General features: G+C 41.0%; 1 protein-coding gene across 1 annotated transcript in view; it reads left to right on the top strand.

Moving 5' to 3' along the window:
* GPNMB (glycoprotein nmb) overlaps nucleotides 1-25,660 on the top strand; it is a 114,695-nt gene that overhangs the window by 25,104 nt on the left and 63,931 nt on the right. The window contains exons 2-3 of the mRNA XM_044064622.1: nucleotides 5,688-5,876; nucleotides 8,299-8,448. Coding sequence (XP_043920557.1) covers nucleotides 5,688-5,876; nucleotides 8,299-8,448 — 339 coding nt within the window. The remainder of the gene's footprint in view (nucleotides 1-5,687; nucleotides 5,877-8,298; nucleotides 8,449-25,660) is intronic.

Below are 25,660 nucleotides of genomic sequence, written 5' to 3'. Positions count from 1 at the left end.
TCAACCAAGTTGAGCAGGCATGATCTGCTCTTCACAAAACCAAAATGTGTGGGATCCAGAGTTTGGAGATTCCCTATATTCTTGTTAATTAGGTCCATTGATGATGCGTTCCATAGCTTTGCATATCAGGCTCGTCAGGCTAATGTGGTGATAGTTCCCAGTGTCTGTAGTTGCTCCTCCTTTGTGGAGAGGGATGACTGTAGCAGTGCACCATTCAGTAAGGAGAAAGCCTGAGGTGAGGCTGTGATTGAACAGGGCACACAGGTGAGATGCCAGTTCACTCTGTAGTTCATGTAGAACACAGCCAGGGATATTGGCAGGTCCCATAGAAGCTGTATTCTTGACCTTGAGAGTGCTGTTTTAACCTGTGCAGCAGTAATATTGGGTGCCTGGCAATCTACCTGTATTGTGATTGGTCCTTTGGGGGGGAGGTGTAAAGTTGGCACTGAATCTGTCAGCCAGTATACTGGCAATATCTTTTGGCTCAGTATAGGAGGTTATCATTGTGCAGTATCTCAGAGCAAATCTGGGTTTTGCCGTGGAGATTATTTACATAACTATAGAAGGCCTTGTGATTGTCTTTACTATCTGCTGCAATTCTATTTTCATAGCTAGCTTTAGAGGATTTGATGAGGGATCTCAACTTTTTGTTGAGACTGATAAGGGAGTTTTTCCAGTCTTGGGACTTCACCTTATTCCGCATCAGTTTCCTCCTTCTGTTGTAGAGTTTCTTTATGGCAGGGTACCACCAGATTGGCTTCCTTTTTTGGAGGAGAGTGTCTTGTTTCTATTGGGTATGGCGAGATCCATCCATTTGTGTACGTGTTCGTACAGTGCACTGGTGTATGATTTGGCGGCCATACAACTATTCTCCATTTGCATGGGTGCCGTGAAGTTAGCCACCTCTGTTTTTAGGAGCCCAAGGTTAGCTTTGGCAAAGTCTTTCATGGTGGTTACCTCTGTGGGGGGGGGGGGGTGGATTTCCAAGGTGATTAATTTGTGGTCGGATCTAACCAGGGAGAAGCTGACTATCGGTATAGAGCAACAGTCACCCATGTTAGTAATGACCAGGTCAAGGATGTTGCTACCTCTAGTGGGGGTAGAACAAGCTGGTCCAGAGCATTACAATTAATGAACTCCAGGAATCGTTGGGCAAGTGTATTGGTAATGGAGGGGTACTTGAAGTTGCCTAGTAAGAGAGTATTAGGTTGGACCCTAATATTCTCCAGGGGGCTTAGGAACATGGAGTGTGAGTCTTGGGACAACAGTTGGGAACCTATAGCAGGCTACGACCTGAATCGCTGTCTTACCCACTGTTAGCTGCACCTGAAGTATCTCTGATGCGTTATGTTGGGCTACCAGCCTGGAGATGTGCGCATCCTTTATGAATATGGAAACACCACCGCCTTTAGAGCTTCGGTCCAAGTTCTGGGGCCGAAAGGTGTGGAATGGTAGTGCAGGGGTGCTTTCTGCTGCCTTGAACCAGGTCTGTGTTACAACACAAATGTTGATGTTCTCCATTTTAAGGAGTGCTTCAAGCAAGTGCATTTTGAGATTTAGACTTCTAGCGTTGAGCAGCATGACTCTCAGCTTGCATTTGTTTGTAGCTGTTATGGTGGTAATTTGGTCTTTTGAACACCACCTAAAAAAGGCACTATAGGCAAGAGCCTTGGTCAGTATCCGGAAGCCCAAGGGCTTGGTGCTCTATGTTATCACATGTATAGTAAGAGCTGTAAAATGATTGACTGGAAATATTCCTTAATCTGTTAAACAAGGATTTGATTTGATGTGGGACTGTGTACACATCAATACAGCCTGGAAGAGCACTCTCAAGTCTGCTGATGAAGTTTGACCTACAACATAGATGTAATACCACAGTACATTAATGGCATAGATTTTGAAACAGATTACTGGGGAGATGTGTTCATCATTTTGGACAGGATTTTGTCATTAACTATTAAAGCAGACTCCTCTTTTGGGGAAACTCTAATTTTCTTGTTACATTTGTGATTCCTGTTTTCCCTCTTGCATATCAGAAAATGACATGAAAATGCAAAAATGTCATGCAGTATAGATGCAAAAATGTCATGCAGTGTAGATGCAAAAATGTCATGCAGTGTAGATGCAAAAATGTCATGCAGTATAGATGCAAAAGTGTCGTGCAGTGTAGATGCAAAAATGTCATGCAGTATAGATGCAAAAATGTCATGCAGTGTAGATGCAAAAATGTCATGCAGTATAGATGCAAAAATGTCATGCAGTGTAGATGCAAAAATGTCATGCAGTATAGATGCAAAAATGTCATGCAGTGTAGATGCAAAAATGTCATGCAGCATAGATGCAAAAATGTCATGCAGTGTAGATATCTGAATGAAAGTCGACTGCTTGACAGTTTGCAAGCAGCTGAAGGCTTATTCCATGAAAATGTAATAAACTGTACATGGTGTTGCAGGCTGTCTGAGTCACCATGCATGCAGTTCTCTGTACTTGTTTTGTAACTGCACTACAAAAGAGTTGATGTAGCTCCACATACTCTTGCTAAATCACCAAATATTGCCATCACAAGAAGCTGGATTGCACCCCCAAATTCGTTCTTTGCTCTTCTCATGTTCAGATTTGCCTCATGATGTCCAATAGGTCACAAACCTTTTTTGGTACATAAGATCTTAGTTCACCCTCAAAACTCAAGAATAAATGACAATGAGCTGGAGCTGTCCAAGGCTGCAGTCTAGTTCCTCAGGGTATATAAATGTTAGAGCAAGAAAGGTCATTATCACAATTATTTCTACAATGTTGTAGCATGCCCACTGTGTAGGAAAAAGGATTTTAAGAACATGTCCAGCCAACATGTATACCTGGCAAATATTGCCATACAGTTTTTCCCCCAGATGTACAGTAATTTAGAAGAAATAAAGATATAACTAGGTGCACAATTTCTGTGGAATTTAGTTTTGCAGTGTACTAGAAAAAGCTAGTGTACTCACTCCTCTATCAACTCATCCTGGGAAATGTTATGGTATTCAAGTTGACTGTCAGAATGACTTCTTAGGTAGAAAGTTTTTTTTTTTTCTGAAAGTGTCCATGATTTAGATGCCTCTCATAGTTTAGTGGTTTGCCTTTGAGCTTTAAGACTGTAACTGGGTTTCCTTTGTACAGATCCATTATTGTACTAGCCCACATTTGGAGTAGAATATGTTCCTTTATCAGAGTGGTTGGTGTTATTTCTCCCCCAAAGGAATCTCCGCCCAGTTCATGACTTGACCCTTGTACTGTTGTGATGGAATGGCGGAGGCAAGAGAAATAATGAGGCGTACAGCAACAGTGGTCCCTCTCCATAAAGGTGGTGCCTCAACGGATCCTGGAAACTATCGCCCCATAAGCCTGACTAGCTTGGTCTGCAAAGCTATGGAAAGGATCATCATGGACCTCATAAATAAAGATATTGGGGACCTACAGACACTGGATCCTACCCAGTTCGGCTTTGTTAAGGGCAGATCCTGCCTCTTAAACCTGGTTGATTTCTTTGAAACAGTCACCAAGGCCATTGACGAGGGGAAGGTGGTCCACACAGCCTACCTGGACCTCGCAAAAGCCTTTGATACAATACCCCACTCAGGCATTATAGATAAGCTCACCAGCTTAAATATAAACCCCTATGTCACTAGATGGATTGCAAACTGGCTCAAGGACAGAACCCACATGGTTAGAATTGCTGGAGCCATGTCAGACTCCAAACCAGTTACAAGTGGTGTCCCACAAGGCTCAGTCCTGGGACCTCTCTTGTTCGGTATATATTTCTCGGAGGTACAGGCCGACACGAAGGACTGTGGCTGACCAAGTTTGCAGATGACTGCAAACTGGGTGCCATAATCGACTCTCCAGCCGACACAAGCATCCTCCAAAAGGGCCTCATAGAAACAGACAACTGGTGCCAGAGCCATGGCCTCAAGCTAAATGCCAAAAAGTGTATAGTCATCAACTTTGGCAAAAACAAAGTGCCCACAAATTACCACATAGGTGGTAATCCATTAAGTAGAGAAGAAGTAATTAGGGACCTGGGGACCCAAGTTGATAGCAATCTCTCATTTGACAACCACGTGGCCAAAGTGGTTAGAAAAACATTTTATATAGCCCACCTAATCATGAAGAGATTCACATCTAGATCAGGGAGGTCATCGTGCCTCTTTACTCATCCCTCATCAGGCCCATAATTGAGTACAATGCCCTTTTGGGATGTACCTTACCAGACACCTGCAGCAACTGGAAACTCCCCAAAAGTACCTCACCAAGAGGATCAAAGGGCTCAAACAGATGTCATATGCTGCCCGGTTAAAGAAACTCCAGCTCTACTCAGTGGCATACCGCCTGTTCAGAGGCGATCTGTGCCTGACGTATAAAGCCATGTCCAACCCGAATTAATGGACATGCTGCACCTCAGAAAATCCAAATCCCATCGAGCTACGCTCGAGACTTGAACCTCAGCACTGAAATAAATAGGACATGCTGGAGGGACAGATTCATAACCCAGAGGCTCCCTTCACTCTGGAATAAAATCCCAGTCCAGGTTAGGCAGAGTCCCTCACTGACTCTCTTCAAGAGGAATCTTGATGAGTGGATGGGAGATCGTAGGTTTACCCCGGGTATCACTTCTGTGTCACTGTTAGACAGAGGCACAGTATACTAACCTCGAAAAAGGGCATAGCAAAATAAATTTAAAATGGGTGGCGAAAGCCAAACACATTCTGGCTAGGCTTATAAATGCCCTAGGGCAGTTAGCCTAGTATGAACCTATGAACCTATGAACCTATGAACATTACTCTCTCCGATATGGTAGATGCCTTAGGGCATTTCAAAAATCCCAAAATATTACTGAGTGGCAGCTTTGGTGAGTCTATATCTGAAAGAACCAGAGAGCATTATGGTAGGATAGTACTGAATGAATGAATTCATGAAAGTAACTTAGTAAGTCCTTTTTATAATGTAAAACTAAAGGTATAGCCATTGTCACCAGATAATGCACATTATGTTGAAAATCGTCCATTGATACATGGCAAGTCCTGCTGGCTGACAGTATTTTAGGTAAAATACTAAGACCTCAATTAAAAGAAACTTAGCCTCCAAGATCTTGATGCAATCAGGAACTTTGAAAAGGTCTCAAATTAACAATGACATTGTGGAACTCTGGCACCCCTGCATGTGGTAGCTGCTTGGTAAGCTGTATGCACTGTCATGTGACTATATGAATATAAGTGGTTAGACTTTGCCTATTGCAAGGTATTACTGCCAGAGTGAAAAAGTAACATAGGATTCCAGGTAATGTCAGATGTTGTACACAGAGGACATAAAATAATGTCAGAGTTTTCTGCTTAAAACAGACTGGAGATCTGTCATATGGCATGAGATATGTAAAAGTCTGATTAGCTGCTTCACTGCTAGAATTCTGTTGTAGTTTGCACTTGCTGTCATCATTCATTTGTTCCCCTGTTGTGATGATACTAGTAAATCTTGTAGCAGACAGAAATTTATTACTCAAGCTTGCCATATGGTGAGCTTGGATATTTCAACATGGGTGTCTCCATGCTCTGAAGGTTTGTAACATTTCTTTATTACTCATGTGCAGGAAGCTTCAGCAGAAGAGTGATATCGAATAACAAGTTCAGTAAATCTCTACATTTTCCTTTCTTTAGGATTCAGTGATGTCTCTCCAAGAGGAGATTCTTATAATACAAGAAATTACGGGCGCCCGTTTCATGGAGGCAATAACAGAAGATATCATGCAAGGCTACAAGACTGGTCTCCAGATACCAACAACTGGATTGAGAAAATGTATCCTGTATGGAAAGCACGTGATGCCAGATGGAAAACCTGTTGGAAAGGTTGATTTTTCTTATCTCTGTGTCACTTACTTTGCAGGAAGTCTGCTCCAGAAAACTGGTTATGTTGCTCTGTATGATCTTTATTTTACCTTTAATTTCCTTGGTATCACATGCCTGCTTTTATCCTTGCTGCTCCCCTAAGTCAGTGAGATGAATAAAAACACAGCTTAATAATCCAAAAATTTAAATTTGGAATTCTAGGCAGAAAAAAATAAAGCTATGTCTTTTGGAACTGGGCAGAAACTTAAAACTATATGTTTTCCTTCCATATTGGGCAGAAATTGAAAAGTATCTTCTGTGCAGTGCTAATGTCCATTTACTAATTGGAATAGTTTTAAATGTTATGCTGCGGTTAGGCAAAAGCTTGCATAAACTGTCATCTTGCCAGTGTCCTGTAGTTATGGACTTTGTAGACATTGTGGTCAGTCAGTAAGAGAACTGAATTTATTTGCTGGCTACATTTTCACTATTTCCATTTCTTGATTAACCTGGATTAAGGAGAAAGGTGGAGTACAACCTTTCATTTTTATGGGAGCGCAAACTTTACTAAACATATAATTGTCACTGCATAGGTTCATAGGTTTATAAGAGATTACTAGGCTAATGGCTTAAGAGCCCTTAACAGCCTAAGACAATATAACCTGATTTTTATCCAGTATATGACCCTAGGGGGAAGAAGATGGCATGTATTTGTGCCTGTACATTGAGTTTGTTACAGATTACCCCTGTCCCTAAGGGACAAAGGCACTACCCTAGGTTTGAATTTGCAATTCCCCATCCTTTGATCCAAACTGCATTTGAAGACAGCTCAGGAACGGTTCTGCATAATGTGAGTAGGAAGCCTGTTCCAAAGAAGGGAAAATCTCTTAGACACATATCTGTCTATGCAGCACCCTAGATCAGATAACCCTCAAGTTGTTTGACTTGTGGATGTGTAGCAGCTCCATCAGGGCTGGATCTGTGAGTGCCTTGTAGGGCAGGCATAGGTCACTCTTTAATAGTCAGTAGGAGACAGAGTAAAGGAATAGGGCTTTTAGTGTATCCACATAGTTCATGTTGTTAACACCCTGTATTTTCTTTGTGAGGAACCTCTGTGGTCACACCAGTTGCTGTAAGTGCCTAGTCAAGTACATGCTAAATGGCTGATTGTGCTCAGTTACTGGTCTAATGAGAGCTGAGTACAGTGGGACTGTAATTTCTTTGGATATGGATGCCATACCTTTACTTATAAGTTGTGACACATAAAAGGACTTCCTCACCACTGTGGACACACGGTGGTCAAAGATCAAGCTACTATCTATCTGTGTACCAAGGTCTGTCATCTCTGAGTCTACTCTTAGGGGTGAGCTATTGATGTTGTAATCTGCAGGGGTATTTGACTTCCTAAGGGTATGATAATGCATTTATTTACATTTAGTTTTAGGCCATGGTTCTGGTACCAATTGCTTGTCTTATCTAGACCTTCCTGAAGGATATCTACATCACTGGGAGATTCACTGATTGCCCCCAGATTGCAGTCATCAGCAAACTTTGTCATCCAGGAGCCTTCCACATTAGCCTTGACTTCAGAGAAGTTTATTCCAAACAAGAGAGGTCCCAGCAGAGAGCCCTGTGGCACACCACTAGTAATCGATCTCTTGATGGATCTGGATTCACCCACGTTAAAAACATGTCATGTTCATGGGCCAAATGGCTATGCATCTGGTGACGTAGGGATTTATGCCGAGGTTTGTGAGTTTATTCATAACACCTGAGTGGGGAATTGTGTCAAATGCATTGACCAGGTCGAAGTAGGCGATAAGTACTGTTTTACCCTTGTCCATGGCCTTCTCAAAGAAATCCAGATTCAGTAGGCATGACCTGCCCTTGACAAAGCCAAATTGGGTCAAGTCCAATGTTTGAAGTGTTCCTCTAATGGATACATTTTTGTCCTCAGGGTTTCCCTTTCTAAAAATTCAAGTTTTGTACCACTTACCAAGGTTTTGTTTGAAGTAAATAATCTGTTTCTCTTAATCTGGATTAAGGAGATTGTTTTCTTCTTGTGCAGGGTGTAAAACGCATTAGACAGGAGGAGGATCTTCTAGTACATTTGCAATGCAAGATTGACCTGCAGGACTGATCTTTGTACAACAGCACCAAAAACACCTGTTTTGATGCAGATAAAGTAATGTTATCGGTGGTTTAAGATGTGGTGGGCCAATATGAAAATGTCATGACCTTAGTGGAAGGAGTTTCATTGGTTTGTCCCTTTTTGCAGGAGGTGTAGAAGAAGGCAACTTATGTTGCTGAGAAAGCTGGCAGCTTAGGTTGGTAAGGTAGGTTGACTGCTGCTAATCAAGCCAAAGTGCTAGGAAGGCTGCAGGTTGTTAACACTGATGCACCTTCTCTGGCAGTCTATAATCTGTTTTTTTTTTCTTTTGAGGTGGTAGGGTGATGGTACACTTAACCAGTGACAGCCCAGCACTCGTGGGATCAAATATAACCTTTGTTGCAAGCCTCCAGTTTCCCAGATGTCAGAAGGAAGATGAGAATGGAAACATAGTCTATAATGGAGCCTGCTCTGGTGACTCAGGTCAGTAAATAATAATAAATATGTTTAGACTTTATATTAGTTTTAATATATAACAAATGTACAATCCAGTTTTCCTAAATTGCTGCTGCTTGTTGCTATACCTGTATTTGGGATTGTTTCACACAGCAGTACTTGGTCCAGATCCTGTACAGAGATCATCAAAGTTGTTAGAACAGTTCAGTCTGCTTGGCTTTCTAAATGTAAGATTTAGTGTCATTTTGTAGTGAATGCTGTCTTCAGAACAGTGCAATAATAAATGTGAGGGTGGGGGTTGAAACTTGCTAATTTAACTGTTTAGAGGCCTCCAGTATGAGAATTGGACTAGAAAAAAGGGAATGAGTTGAGTTAGACTAGGTTTGAATATAAGGCATCTGCTTTGTTTCTCCTCCAGAGAAGACTTTTGAGGGTATCCTTCTTACTCTAACAAAAGAGAGGCCTAGTTGCTATAATCTAACATAGGTTGAGGTAGAGAGTAACACAGCAATAATAATCAAAGCAATATGATTAGTAAAAATCTAAATTCCTTTTAAAGATTAATGTCTACAAATGGTGGGGCAATATCTGCACAAGAATCCAACTGTTAGGAAGTAGGAGTGTGTGATCTTCTATATGATCCAAGGAAGCGGGCAAAAATCTTGTATCTCAGCCCAGGAAGTAGGAGAGAAGCTTGTATAGGAGCTTAAGAAAGAGTAACATTGAGAGATGGTCCAGTTTTAGGAAAATGGACTCCTCGCACTTGAGTCTAAACTAAAACCAGCTCAGTAGGCAAAGCTTCATAATGTGTAAAAATCAATAGACTTCACTGTCTTAGTAAGAGCACAAAAATGCAGAAAGATTCCATCTGTAAATGGGCAACTGGCCTCGAAAGGTTTAAGTTAAGGGCCATTTTAAATGTGTCAGCATCTCAGAAACCTGGGACATTAATGGGTCAGAATGGCCAAGTGGGCAGCTTGAGAAAGGGCACCTTTTGTGGGATGAAAAGAAAGTAAAGTGAGCTCGCTGATTAGCACCATTAAAGCAAGCTTCACAAGCATCAGTGCTTTAAGAGCAGAAGATGGAAAAGCAACTGAGAAGCAAGAAAGGTAAGCTCTGACTAAAGCAATAAATCTTAATATTATCATCAACATCATCAAACCCCCTTTTTCCCATTTTCTACATGAGGTCATGGTGTCATGTCAGACATCATCATCTCTCTCAGTTCAGTGCTACTCTCCTACTTTTTTGACAGTCATGCCTGGCTGTTGCAGGTGTCCTGTCACACAATCCATCCACCTCTTAGCTGGTCACCCTCGTTTCCACTTGCCTTCTTCCTGTCTGCCCTGAATCTTCTTCATCACATTGTATTCTGCCTTTCTGCACATATGCCTAAACCATGGAGCTACTTTAACTTCAGCTCTTATGTCCTCATATCTTCATCTGTCCCACAATGTGCATCCTACCACCTGTCTCAAGCACTTCATTTCCATCACCTCTAGCTTCCTCAACTGCTCTGCTTTTACTGGCCAGGTTTCTGTACCATACAGTAGTGTTTTGTACACCTTACTTTTCAGCTTCTTTGGCATTCTTCTGTGATACATTACCCCCGACACTTCTGTGCAAGTTGGCTGCAACCCCTCTAATTTTAGCTGTGACCTCCTCTTTCAGATTTCCTTTCTCCTCAAACACCCCTTCTAGATACCTGAAGTTAACCTGTTCCACTATTGTCCCTTCTAAATCAGTTCTCAACTTCTGATTCCCTCATTTGCTGCCATTACAACTGTCTTATCTGTACTTAGTTTCATCCCATGTTCCTTCAGTTTTGCATTCCATTCCCCTACTGTTTGCTGAAGTTCTTGCTCAGTCTGTCTGTAATGTCCCTCATCTGCATACAGCAGCTTTGTTGCTCTGACCCCTCCAATCTACTTGCTAATATAGTCCATCACCAGTATGAACAGCACTGGGCTCACAGCTGAAGCCCAGTGCACACACACTTCCACTGGGATTTCCACTGTGAGACCGAAAACTGTTCATACTTGAGATATTGGGTCTTTGTGCATAGTCTGAACTAATTCTACTAATGTTTCAGGGACTTTGAGCTACTACAGGACTATCCAAATCAACGTTCTAGATGCCTTGTCATATGCTTTCTCCAAGTCTAGGATTGCCCATTTGGACTCTTTCCTCATCTCTAGCTTCTTCTCAACTATCTGTCTTACGGCAAACATCGGGTCAGTTGTGCTGCATCCTGATCTGAATCCAAACTGCTCATCTTCCATCTTACATTCTACTACTTTGCATACTTTGCATATTAGTTTATCAATCACCCTCTCTAGAACTTTCATGCAGTCTGACAAGAGTTTAATACCTCTATACTGGCCACAGTAGTGAATGCCCTCTTTGTTCTTGAACAGTGGCACTAGTATGCTTATTTTCCAGTCATCTGGGATACACCTCTCTCTCCATACTACTTTGAACACCCTTGGGAGCTATTTCTCCCCTATCCCAGCCAACATCTATATCATATCTCTTGGGACTTCACCCGGACCTGCTTCTTTCCCTGAGTTCATTTTCTTTAGTGATGTCCTTACTACCACTAGGGTAGTGCAAATTCTTGCATTACAAAATGGAAAAATCTAACAAAACTGTTTAAATCTTTAGTACTGTAAGTGCTTCAGCCATATCCAGTGCTGTAGAAGTTAATCTAGCCTCTACATAATGGTAAGAATCCTCTCAGGCAAGGGAAAAGGCCATTTCTGTGTCAGTTATTGGCCACAAGCATACTTGCTAAAAGCAAAGACAAAATTAATTGAACATCACAAACATAATGCTGTCCAGACAGAAGTGTCTCTCAAATGCTGAGAACTTCTCCCTTCTACATCGTGTAGTCTATACTGATAACTTCTGTAGGCAGCTTACTCAAGAGATGATCTTTCATGCTACATGAGTTCTTCAGTACAGAAACTGAGCCACCTTAACTAAGGGAAAACAGTTGTAATGCCAAACCATTTAGGACAAGTGCAGGTTGCCCTGTCACTTTTGGAATTTGGGAGTAGTCCTAAATACAGAATATAGAGAGGACTGGGTAACTAAGAGAAAGCTGTTCCTTGAGGGTATAGTATTTTGCAGTGGGATTTGCCATCTGGCAGATACTAGTTTTAGGCATCTGATAGACTCTTTGATTCCTTTCTAAGACATGGTCATATATATGGTGCAGAATGGAAAAGCAGCACTTTACCCCAAGCACTTGACTTGGGGAATGAGGGAGAATAGGCCTAGGGACCTAATACATTGACTCCTGACCATCTATACATGAGGGTACTTGCAGAGAGGTGCTCAGTGTCCCAGTGACCAGGAAATGCATATTTTCTTAGGATGGATCAGTATTGGGAATTGTAAACCAGTAAGCCTTCCCCTGAAATGGAAGGAAAGGGAGATGTTCCTATCATATCAAGAGAGCTACCAGCTCCCTGGATATACAAATCTGTTTTGTAGTTGAGCTGTCAGTCCTATAGGATGTGCCCTAGTAACTGCTTGTTACTTGTGATAGACTATGCACCATTTATGGCCCTGAAATGCAGCTTTCAAGTGGTTCTAAATCATTCATATAATAGTACTAGTGTTGTGCACACTTTCAGAGTTGTTTGCTTTATATGCATTCTCAGCTGCTGTAACCCTCTGTTCAACCTTAACTTTGGTCTGTCTAGCACTTTGAACTACCTTTCAGAGACTAAAGTTGACCCTTTTACTGTTGAAAGTTGTGTTATCCCTGATTCTGTTGCATCACAATTCTCAGTTAAGGTTTTATGTACAAAACTCTGTCCATTTTTTGCTTCCTCATTTCCAGTAAAAAAATATACCCTGTCTGTCCACAATCCCTCAGGCAATCATTTGGTAACTTCCTTGATGTATTTTCCCACGTGGCCTCCAGAACCAAGCAAACAGTTTCACCAGTGCCACTTGCCATGGCAGATCACAAAATTCCTCATTTCCTTAGCATGTCTAGCATGTGTTTTGGCCTTAAATGTTCTCTGTAGACATGGTCCTTGATCTCCCTACTACCATTTGCTAGCTCCCACTGAATAATCCAAGTCTTCAAACTTGGAATGCACCATTGCATTAACCCTTGGATAAATATCCTCACACTTGCTGTATTTTCACAACCAAGCCATCTGACCTGCTTGATTGACCACCCATCCCCTCAGGAGTTTATCCACTAATCTCTTACAGCCTGAGGGAGAGTAGTGACAAGGTGTGAATGGTCATAAGAGTCAGTGACCCTAGAGTATTTATGGATCTGTGGATGTATGTCTGTCTAAGGCATGCAAAAATCCTTTCATCAGTGGATCAGTTTGGATTTCCAGGCCACAGATGTTTGCTGTTCTAGAAGTTGATCATGGATAGCTTGTCTGCCTTTTCCTCTATTCCCCTTTAAACTTATGACTGTATGCTGAACAGTATAATTCTTGTAGAGGTGGTGTGCTCTGCTGCAGATCCTCATTGTTGTTTGGTTCTTGTACTCCTATGGAATCTCACCTGTAGCCAGGTATTCATTCAGAATGGATCTTTTCTAGCCTCTTTGGAAAGCTATTTGTTTTTTTTTTTTTGGCATAGCATTAATATCCAGGGTGCTTTTATTCAGTTTGGTGCCACCTTCTGCTTCCCCCTACTAAGCTGCCAATCCTTCCCGGATTCTCTAGTAATGCATTTTCAACATTCTTGTTTCTACTTTTAGGCTTTCTCCATTTGTACCTTTGATGCTTGGTATTTAGCCTTATTTTCCCCTCACTTGAAGCTTTCTCAACCCTATACATAGACCACTTTTTTCTGTTTATTTTTGCCCTACTGCCTTTTATGTTCCCACTACTAATCAATTCCCTTATGTTCTTCCTTTCCCACTCCAGTGTTCTGGTTCTTTTCCTTAGCACAGTTGCCACTGGTGAGAGAGTTTTTATGCACAGGTTTCAAAGTTATTCCAACTAGATCCTCAAAGCCTTTTTTAATTTCTCTACAGGATTCTCCCTACCAATTATGGATGCATAGATGCAGCAGGTGAAAAGTCCACTACTGTTTCACCTCCATGAATTTGTTTATCTGCTTTTGGGGACCATACATAGGGATTATTCTGAAACGACCATGCCCCATGCTTGTTAGCCATGAAATGCTAACTAGCTCTCACAAGGAACTACCTAAGCTTTAGTGCTGGAACACTGCTCTTTCTAACATTCAGTTTCCCCCTTTAACCACCCCATTCTCATTACTCATTCTCCAGTATACACACATTTCTTGTAAAGGTACAATACTTTTCAGACTTGGAAAGAATCACTCTTAACAAATTTGTGGGTGGCATTCTTAACAGTGCCCAGTCTAAATACTGTATCCTAATTGGAATGCCCTGATCTTACTGTCTGTAATAAGCTGGCAGTGCTACAGTTTGCATTGCACCTGATTAGCTTGGTGACTGAAGAAGACAACAAGCATATCTAGTCTGCTGTCTTAACTGTCCTCATCACCTCTGTCTACCCATGCCTTTTTGAATGCCTCTGGATCCCCACTAACCAGTCAGCATCACTCAGTGCAGTGCTTTTGAAGTAGCAAGCCCCTGCAAATCTATTGCCAGTGGTCAATTTCCCATCCTTTTGTGCACATCAGTGATTTCACATCTGAAATGATAATTGTCGCCAATATTGTCATCCCTGTCTCTTCTTAAATATTCCCTCCACCATTTCATGCCACCTTTTGGTGGCTTTCCTTTTGACTCTTTCCAGCAGCCTGATGACACTCTCCTCACATGGTCTCCAGTACAAGGTACAGTACTCAAGGTTTGGCCTGACCAGGGTCCAGTAAAGCAGAAGCACTACCTCTCGACTTCAGAAGACTACTCCTTGAGGATGCAACCCAACATTGCTCTGGTTGCTGCTACTGTCTTCACTCCACTTTTGGTGGGCCAACATTCCCAGAGTTTTTTCTTTGCTTTTGTTGCCATTGGTTCACTCCCACAGTTCGTCTCAGACAACCAAGGTTGCTGTTGACCAAGGGCAGTAGTTTCCCTTTGCTTTCACTAAAATCGACAATCTTGCTTCCACTTTGGCAGTCTTTCCAAATCTTTTCTTCGAACCTCCATCTTCCACTGCTGCTGATATCATCACTAGTGAAGGGGCTGATCCTATTCTGTTCCACAGATGCACATGAAATTAATACACTGAAGAGTACTGGACCCAGGACAGACCCTGACTCACTTCCAAGTAACACTTTCCATATTCTGAAATGAGTCAAGTTTTCTACAACCCTATATCCTACCATTTAACAATCCAGTTCCTTAGTACTGATTGACCCCCAACTCCTGCCATTTTCTAGCAGCCACCAGTGCAGGGCAAAGTGAAAGTCCCTCCTAATGTCCAGGTAGACTACATGTACTAGTAACTCAAAACCCAAAAAATTGGAAGATTAACGTAAACAAAAACAAACAAGCATAAAATGTTAAGTCAGCAGGAGAAGGAAGGATCAAGTAAAAATGGACTGTTTAGTGCTTTTGTTCTTTTAATGTAACTCACAAGAACTTCGTCAGAAACAGACCCACAGTTCTCATAAGACTTAAATACACAAACCAACACATCACCTGACCAACTAATTAGCCTAATAGTCATTAAGTAAAAAAAAAATTGTCTCTGATGTAAACATATCCTGCAAAAGAGCTACTTGAATAAGTTAAAAAAAATAATGGTTACATTTTTCTATTTTTTAAAAAAATATTTAATGCTTATAACATCATACAAGCCTGGTGACTTATCAGAAGATAAGCATATCTGCCACAATGCTTCCTTGACTTCATCTTATATTGAAGTCACCAGTTAAAGGGGACATAACTACATTATCTAGAACATAAAAATAAAATGTCCTAAATTTACAGCAAACAAGTGCATGTTTTGCTAACGCATTCTTCAAATGCTTGTTTTTAATAGCTGTACATGTTCATAAATACATTTAGCAAACCTTCTAACAGTTTTGCCCACATACAAACTGGGACAAGATTCACAAAATGCAAGGTAAACTGTTATTTGAGTGTAGCAAGTGTACCTGTTTTTATCCCAAATCTGAGTTTTGTCATGCTGTAAAATAGCAGAAGAACTTTCAAAACATATTTAGAATATTTACAGTGTTGACACTGAAATGTGCCAACTCAAGGATGATGCAGTGCATTAGAAACATTGATATCTCATCTCAAAAAATGATCTTAAGTTGTGTTCTTTGGTAATCAAAGATGGGTTTATTACCTACAGTGTTGACTAACTCCCTGTTACCAAAAATAATTTTCCAATTTTTGCTGGTGAAATCTCTTATAATGACTGTCACAGGAAATTAGTAACAAAAAGGACTTAGAATGTTGGTTACACCTCATATTCCTCTTAAAACAATAACCATATTTTAAGATTGTAACTTATGCGGTGCTTAACACCTGAGAGGTGCACCAATAAACTTCTACCTACTTTTATCCATGTGGATTATTTTGTTTCGTTTTAATTGAAGGATTTCTAAATATTATATTTTAAGATTGGTTTGAAATCAGTATGTCTTTTTAGGAACACTTTCTGTGATATAACACTTAAATATTCATCAGACTAGCCCCTTGATAAAAATAACTCTTTAAGGTTAAGTGACTCTGCCTTATAAACCTTGTCACTTATAAGTCCACTCAACCTTATGAACTGTCCTTTAACTACATTCTTTTTCATAAAAAATGGATGTTGACTATTACTAGTCAAATAACTAACACATGTAGGCTTCCTAAAACATTACTGTGAAACTACTTTTTTGTCAGCATCTATAGATAGTAGCGCATCTAAGAATACTACTTGGTGACCTCTATTGCCATAAATGATTGTTAAAAATGAGGTGGTATTATTTAAAAAGTCAAAACACTGGTCAAAAGTGTCTTCACCACCTTCCCAAGGAAAAACTAAATCATCAGTGTAACGTCAGTAATTGTGTACCTTTTAAACAGAGGATGCTTAACAAGAAACTCTTGTTCCCACCAACACATAACCAGATTTGTAAAGAAGGGAGCAACTTTTGCATCCATAGTGACTCCTTTTTTTCTGTACATAATATTTACCATCAAATATTTAAAAAATATTATTCAAAACTACACTTAGCAAGCAGATAGTAGTATTAATGAAAAAATTCAAAAACATTAGTGAAAGGTGAAATGGCATTCAAAGTTATTAAACAGTATTCCTTTTCATTAAATGTGAATTAATGTAGTATGTCTGAAAATAGCCAAGAATCTGTCAAATAAAATTGTGACCTCTGTACTACAGGGTTTAATTTAGAGTCAAGATAAACTGAAATGGGCTCAGTCTTATTAAAGTCTGCCGCTATAATAGGCCTAAATGGGGGATGTAGTCTGTCCTTAGGAATCTTAGGAATACCAAAAAATCTTGCTATCTTAGGGAAATCTACTTTTAAAAATTCATACACAGTAAAACTAAGGTCTCCTTGATCAAGCATATCTAATAATAATTTATCAGTAGCAGCAAAACTATAATTAATAAAACTCCTCATATCAAGAACGATCATTCAGCATGCAGTTAATAGCATCAACATAATCTTTAGAATTCACAATGGCTACGCCACTGCCATTGTCTACCTTCATTATTCTTAAATCATGGCTTTCTGTTAGATCTCTCGAAGCAGTCCTCTCTTCAGAGTCAATTTGTGAAACCTAGTTTTATTCTTATTTAAACCTGCGGTGGTGGTGCTGCGGTAGCATTGTCGCCTCACAGTAAGATGTTGTCCTATTCGATTCTCAGCTAGAGTGTCTTCTGTTTGGAGACATGCGTGAATGGGTGTACCTTCGTTGAAGGTTGTGCATCAGGGCCAGCAACTCGGCACGTAAAAATCTACTGCCAATCATTAGCGGACCGGAATTCCACTGTGGCGACCCCTAACCGGGAAAAGCCGAAAGACCCAACAACAACAACTTAAACAAATTTCAAAAAAATCTTGAAAAACTTGCGAGGTGCTATGTAAAACAGCGTTAGATGCACTTTTTTAAAAAAAAATAGTAGTTTTATTTTGTATTTCAGGAACTTCATGTAAAATATAACAAGTTTAATTTTCTAACACATTGTTGTAAATCAGCTAAAGTTTCACAATATTAGCTCTATTAGATGGAATAAAAGACAAGCCCTTTTTAAAAATGTTTAAATTATGACAGATAAGAGAAAAATTGCACAGGTACATCATTCCCAAATATATGCTGATATACACCAATATATGTGCACAGGTACATCATTCCCAAATATATATTGATATACACCAATATATGTGCACAGGTACATCATTCCCGAATATATATTGAGATACATCAATATATGTGCACAGGTACATCATTCCCAAATATATACTGATATACACCGATGTATGTGCACAGGTACATCATTCCCAAATATATATTGATATACACCGATATATGTGCACAGGTACATCATTCCCAAATATATACTGATATACAACAACATATGTGCACAGATACATAATTCCTAAATATATACTGATATACACCAATATATGTGCACAGGTGCATCATTCCAAATATATGCTAATATACACCAGCATATGTGCACAGGTACATCATTCCCAAATATATATTGATATACACCAATATATGTGCACAGGCACATCATTCCCAAATATATACTGATACACACTGATAATTTGGCACATTATATTATAAACTGATCTGTGGATGTCTATCCCTCTAAGTAGATCTTTGTGTCAAGGTGCTAAATCCTGTGGCAGACTTGACCCACTAATATCCACCAGTATCATCTATCTGAAGCTCATACCTCTCAACCATATTGAATTCCTTGGTATTTACCAGTTTTGAGGGCAAAATAATGGGGTGCCAAGAATTCTCAAGTGGCACCTTCAATTCCCATTTTTTTTTTTAGTTGCAGTTGTTGCTGTTGTCATCACACAGCACCAGCATTTCCCACAATGTCATTAACATGCAGGGGTTCATAGGTTCATAGGTAGATACTAGGCTATCTGCCCTAGGGCATTTATAAGCCTAGACAGAGTGTATTTGGCTTCCGCCTCCCTATTAGATTAGTCTACTGTGCCTCTGTAAAGTAGGTCACAGAAGGTACCCTTTAAGATTAGTTTACTGTGTCTCTGTCTAGCAGGGACACAGAAGAGATCCCAGGTGTGAATTTGCGATTTCCCATCCAAGCGTCCAGATTTCGCTTGAAGAGGGTCAGTGAGGGGCTATGTCTAACATGAATTGGGATTCTATTCCAGAGTGAGGGGAGCCTCTGGGAAATGAATCTGTCCCTCCAGCATGTCCTATTTATTTTTATGCTGAGGTTTAAGTCCCTGGAGCGTGTAGTTCTAAGGGACGTGGATTTTTTGAGGTGGAGCATGTCCATTAATTCTGGGTTTAACATGGCTTTGTACGTCAGGCATAGATCCCCTCTGAGTAGGCGGTAAGCAGCTGAGTAGAGCTGGAGTTTCTTTAGTCGAACTGCATAGGACATCTGTTTGTAGCCCATGATCCTCTTGGTGAGGTACTTTTGGGGTCTCTCCAGTTGCTGCAGATGTCGTGTAATATACATCCCAAAAGGGGCATTGTATTCAATTATGGGCCTGATGAGTGATGAGTAGAGGGGCACAATGACCTCTCTTGATCTAGATGCGAACCCTTTCGTGATAAGGTGGGCTATATAGAAGGTCTTTCTAACCACTTTGGCAACGTGATTATCAAAGGAGAGATTACTATCTACGTTGGTCCCCAAATCTCTAATTACTTCTTCCATACTTAATGGATTACCACCTATGTGGTAATTTGTGGGCACCTTGTTTTTCCCAAAGGGGATGACTATGCACTTTTTAGCATTTAGCTTGAGGCCATGGTTCTGGCACCAAGCATCCGTCTCTGTGAGACCCTTTTGGAGGAGGCTTGTGTCAGCTGGAGAGTCAATTATGGCCCCCAGTTTGCAGTCATCTGCGAACTTTGTCAGCCATAATCCCCCCGTGTTAGCCTGAACCTCAGAGAAGTATATACTGAACAAGAGAGGTCCCAGAACTGAGCCCTGTGGGATGCCACTTGTAACTGGTTTGGATTTGGACATGGCACTTGTGATTCTGACCATGTGGGTTCTATCCCTGAGCCAGTTTGCAACCCATCTTGTGATATAGGGGTTGATATTTAAGCTGGTAAGCTTATTTATGATGCCCGAGTGCGGTATTGTGTCGAAGGCTTTTGCGAGGTCCAGGTGGGCTGTGTGGACTACCTTGCCCTCATCTATGGCTTTGGTAACTGTTTCAAAGAAATCAACTAGGTTTAAGAGGCAAGATCTGCCCTTAACAAAGCCGAATTGGGTAGGGTCCAGTGTCTGGAGGCTCCCAATGTCTTTGTTTATGAGTTCCATGATAATACGCTCCATAGCTTTACAGACCAGACTAGTCAGGCTTATGGGGCGATAGTTCCCGAGGTCCATTGTGGCACCACATTTGTGGAGTGGGACCACTGTAGCTGTACGCCATTCTTTGGGTACATATCCTGTAGTAAGGCTAAGTTTGAACAGTGACTTAATGTGAGGGTTCAGTTCTTCTTGGAGCTCGTGTAAGACACAGCCTGGGACACCGTCCAGTCCCATAGATGCTGTGTTTTTTGCTTTGGAGAGGGCAGCTTTCACCTGTGCATCTGTGATGTCAGGGAGGTTACATTCAGTTGGGATAGGCATTTGCTCCTTTGGGGGGAAAGGGGGGGAGAAGTTTGCACTGAATCTGTCTGCCAGGATGTTTGCTATGTCTCTAGGTTCGGTATATTTTGTACCGTTATGCAACAGTTCAGAGCATATCTGGGAGTTTCCACCCATATTCCTGACATAACTAAAGAAGGCCTTGTGATTATCTTTAGTGTCTAGGGCAATTTTTCTTTCGAAACTGGCCTTTGATGATTTTATGAGGGATCGAAGTTTCTTGCTAATACTGATCAGAGATGCCTTCCCTTTTTGGGATTTTGCTCTGTCATGTAGTAGCTTTCTTCTTCTGCTGTATAGCTTATTTATAGCCGGGGTCCACCAGACAGGTCTCCTGTTTTTGGAGGAAAGTCTTGGTTTTATTTGGGATAGCACGATCCATGCATTCCTGCAGGTGCTCATAGAATGCATTTGTAAAGGATTCTGCGAATTGGGCTGTATTATCCTCTGGCCCAGGGGCTTTGAAGGATTCCACCTCAGTATTGAGTAGTGCAAAGTTGGCTTTTGAGAAATATTTTACAGTGATTTCCTTGGCAGGGGGTGGGGAAGGGATATAGATGTCCAGGGAAATTTGTTTATGGTCTGATCTTACCAATGAGTGGTTTACCTCTGGTGTGGAACATAGAGTCCCCATGTTAGTGATGATCAGGTCCAATATGTTGTTCCCTCTTGTGGGAGTGGTGACCAGTTGTTCCATCGTGTTAGAGTTTATAAATTCAAGGAACCATTGGGCGAGGGTGTTTGTGCTTGAGTAGTTTTCCCAGTCAATGTTTTGGCAGTTGAAGTCAACCAATAACATAGTGTTTGGAGAGACCTTCATATTCTCCAGTGTTCTCAGGAATGCCAAGTGGGTTTCCTATAATAGGGAGGGTGTTCTGTAGCAGGCTACAAACTGAAAGGCAGTTTTGCCCGCTGTTAGTTGCACATGGATGGTTTCCGATGCTTCCTGGAGGTGTAGGTATCTTTGATGAATATAGATACCCCCCCTCCTTTTGTGCTTTGGTCCGAGGTTTGGGGCCGAAACGCATGGTATGAGTTACAACCTGGTAGTGCTGGGGTGCTTTCAGGAGCTTTAAACCAGGTTTCTGTTACTGCACAGATCAATTTTCTCCATACTGAGGAGAGCCTCGAGTGTGTGCATCTTGAGGTTTAGACTTCTGGCATTGAGTAGCATTACCTTTAGTTTTTTTATCCTTGGGTTGTCTATGGAGGTGGGTTTGTCCTTTGAGCCTTGCCTAAAAAAGGCACTATGGGGGTGGCAAGAGCCTTGGCCAGTATACGAAAGCCTAAAGGTGACAGGTGCAAGCCGTCCCTAGCGAAGCAACGTGGCTTGTCAAGCATGTCATCCCAGGCTGACAGACACTGGATCCCCTTTGAATGACACCAATACTTTAGCCAATTGTTGAAACTGATCATTTTGTCGTTATACTGTGGCATAATTCTTGGTGAGGGCAAGATGCTACTCAAGGTCAGGGTCATACCAGCCTGGGCTACATGATCAGAGAGCTCCTCTATGTCTCTTTTCATGTAGTCCAGGGAAGTACGTCTCAGGTCATTCACACCAGCATGGACAATGACAGAGTCATACTTGTACTTGCTTTGGAGTGACCTGAGTGCTTGCATTATGTGGCGAATCCTGGCACAAGACAGGCGGCTTACAGTGACCTTCTCCTTGTTCAGTCTGGTGAGTGGGACGTCAGTATGCCAGACAATAGAGTCCCCTATAACAAGTGTATTTGGTGTGTTGTTTGGCCTTAAGGACTGTGACTGTGAGGCACACTGATTTTGTGAGATATGTGATTCATGGGTATTGTTGAGGGGTGACTGTTGCTTGGATATCTGCTTAGGAGGTCTTTGCTGTTTAGGTAGATTTTTATTTAGAGCCTTCGAGTATGTTTCTGTGTGTTTATGTGTTGGGTATGCAGATGCAATAGGTCTGTGTGAGACTGGATTTGTGGTGCAGGTGGTTACCTTTTCCTCCTGACTGACTGTGCCAGTCTTGGGTTGAGAGAGCTCTGCCTCCAGTTTGGCTGTGTAACTGCATCTCTCACATGTATTAGAGTTTGTTGGAAGGAGGAGAGGGTTGTCTGTGTACATAAGGCAACTGTAACATTGCCTCAAAATTCCCAGATTCACCAGCTGGACTGGAGAGTAACCCTGAAACTGACCCTTGGACATACCAGATTAGTATAGGGAACTGTTTTTTTACTGATCAGATTAGGGAAGGGAACTGATTTTTCACTTGATCAGGAAGGACCAATCGGGAGCCTAATACTTATGAGAAGTCAAGGAGGGTGTAGTGCTTTAGTTAGTTAGTGTTTCCTTATAAGAGCTGAACAAGTGCAGGGCTTTAGAAAGCGAATAGAGTGATTTTTGAACAGTTCTAAGGGAAAAAGTGAAAAGCAGACTTTGTGGAGCCTGGAATGCCCGACGTTGCTCAGTGCGCAAAACCACGCAAAAAGAGAGTTGTAGGGTTTTAAGAGAGAGAGATCAAGGAGTTTAGAATTGACCCAAAATGGCCAATAAAACTACAGCTTCTAGGCAGTAACCACTCCTACAGGGACAGGCAGGCTGTTCAGTGTTAACCACTGCCACTGGTGAACACAGAGTCTTCCCTTTAGCCCAAGCAAGCACTGGCCTTCTAGAAACTTCCAAACAGTTCAGAACAGCAAATCTGTAACTGAACTTTCTTAACTTTCAGAAGATTTTTTTTTTTTTCTTTGTTGTTGTAGTTTAAAGGTAGCAGAGATACACAAGCAGCAAAATATTCACAACAGTGCAATAAATGACCCCACACGAGTGCTAGGCCAAAATCAGGTAAAATGCAGTTTTTAGAGAAAAAAAACGATTTTAAATTAACTGCAACACAGAAAATGCAGTAAACAGGCTCTAGATGTGTTCCAAGTACTGTTACTGTTACAGATATAAACTTTAGCAAGCCGGAAAATGCCAAAAAGTAGGCAGCAAAGCAGTAAAACTTAACAAAAAATCAGAAGAAAATACTTAAAATCACAAAAGTGGCTCCTTTTCTTCTCTCAGCGTTTTCTCCCCTTGGTAGGTGCTTCAGCAACAACTAGCAAGCCTGGAAAGACGCCAAAACCACGAGGCAGCCGGGTTTTAAGAGAGCGAGATCAAGGAGTATAGAATTGACCCAAAATGGACAATAAAACTACAGCTTCTAGGCAGTAACCACTCCTACAGGGACAGGCAGGCTGTTCAGTGTTAACCACTGCCACTAGTGAACACAGAGACTTCCCTTTAGCCCAAGCAAGCACTGACCTTCTAGAAACTTCCAAACAGTTCAAAACAGCAAATCTGTAACTGAATTTTCTTAACTTTCAGAAAGTGGGAAAAAAGCAAGATTTTTTTTTTTTGTAGTTTAAAGTGTGCATGATGATGTCATCTTCATGAAGCAGACTGCCAGCCTGTCGGAAACTCAACTGAGGGCTCAGAGTGTTTACCTTTTAATATGCACCTTTGTACATTCACGTTGTGGTGGATTTAGAATAGCATGGAGGACAGCACAGCAGGCAGCAGCAACCAGTGAGTGGAGGAGCTCTTACACTTACTTCTAACTTCTGCCAGCCAAGCCCAAGAAGAAGCAAGTACTTCTGCTTTCTGCAGTGTAGCAGCAGACCAGAGTACGGTCCACCCAGCATCCAAACTCCGATGAATCCCAGACCCAGGCCACAGGATGAGAACATTTACTTTCTCTGGTGGCTCAACCTCCTCTGGCTCCAAGTAAATAAAAAAGAATAATAAAAAAATGCATATGTAATAAATGCTGGCAAACATTTGATGTCGCAGTTTGTATTCTTCTCAGGTGAATGAAAATGTGCGATACAAACCCGCAGAAAGAAACCCATCAATGCAATGGTTTCCCACTAAAGGCTCCAGAGTGTCAGCATGTGGCAAGTCTTCAGATGCCTCCTGCTCCACCTGTTTCTCATTAATCTGGAAACCCATTATTCCATCATACTATAACATTACCTCTGTTGGATTTTCTACACTAAATCCATCGCTTTGCAGATAATCCATTCAGTTTTTCTTTGTTTTAACTTCTTTCTTACTAATCCTCTTTTCTCCTTTCCCACTTTTTTTTTTTTTGTATTGTGAACTCATCTATGTCCAGGTGCGTTTGCTTGTATTTCTCTTCTGTTTTTTTTTTAATGTATTAATTAGTTTTGCTTTCTCCTTTGCATAAATATTGCAGCATACCAGATCTCTTTTTCTTTCCCGTGTCCATGTTTCTTTTTTATGCCTTTCAAAAATCTTTGTTTTGTTCTTTAGATTTTTATACTTCCTCTGTTGCTTCTTCTTCAAGGCACCCAAAGTTTCTTCGTCTGTTTAATGTTTTTCATGGATATGTTATGTTAGTGAACATAAACTTTTATTTTGAGTTTTTGGCAATTTTTCTTGTACAAGTATTTTTCTTTCCTCTAATTTCTCTCAATCTTTCTGGATATCTTCTATCTGGAAATTCTGGGCTTCTTGTGTAGTAGTAACAATACATAATTTCATCCTTATCTTTAATAGTCCACTCTGTCATCTTTATTCTCTTTTTTGCCTGTCGTTTTTTGTGGACTACTACCATAGGGGAGCCATTCTCCCCCTGAGCCTGGCCTAACCCCATTGTAGGAATGTTTCTGTGTCCTGAGGATTCTACACTGCCATTTTTAGCAGTCCTGGCACCAGTGCGTACACCAGGATTGGGCATTTTTTATCCTTGGACCTGTGCATCCAGCTATCTTTTTTATTTTTTCTAACCTACCCCTCTCCATAAAATATAAAATACAGCCTAGATATCAGTTGTGTCGTTTTTTAGATATCAGTGTCATCTTGGTAACATTTTGTGAAAATGGGGTCTACTTCATGAAGGACTCAAGGATGAATTAATTTCAGCAATACTACCCTCCTTTTCTTGTTGATTTCATCTTTCCAGAACAAGTGTATTGCTGTCCAATGTGTTTACTACTTACACTACTGAATAACAAAAATACTAAAGTACATTAGTGAAGAAAATCCAGAAGAGTGAACACTCAGTATTGGAACTAGCTTAGATTCTGTGTGCTGTAAGGTTGTGCTCATCTTAAAACTATGCTCTGCTGTTGAATCTATCCTGGCCTGTCATGGTTATGCTTCCTGTTTCCCTAGTGTGTGCACCACTGATTTATGTATATTTATGCAGTTTTCTGTGGATCTTCTCTGTTAAACCAAATTCAATGACCTATAGTGACTGTGCTGCAAGAGTCACTGTAGTTTCTATGCTGTTCAGTTCTTCCCATGCAGAATGGGGACTGGGGCCAAAAATAAAGATTCCTTCTGGGGAGGCCTTCCAGATCATAAATGGGATAATTGTCATGATGATTTGTGTCCTTTTTCTTGTGAAAGGGCACCACAAGGTAGTCTGCAGGATTTACAGGTATAATCAGTTTGAAGCTGTGGTACTTGGTCACATTGAGAAAGCTGCA

This window comes from Protopterus annectens, chromosome 3.part0, assembly GCF_019279795.1.
Source record: "Protopterus annectens isolate FY-2018-M chromosome 3.part0, PAN1.0, whole genome shotgun sequence".
Lineage (NCBI taxonomy): Eukaryota > Metazoa > Chordata > Ceratodontiformes > Protopteridae > Protopterus > Protopterus annectens.
The sequence above is the reverse complement of the archived record's forward strand: the minus strand, read 5'-3'. Positions and strand labels throughout refer to the sequence as shown.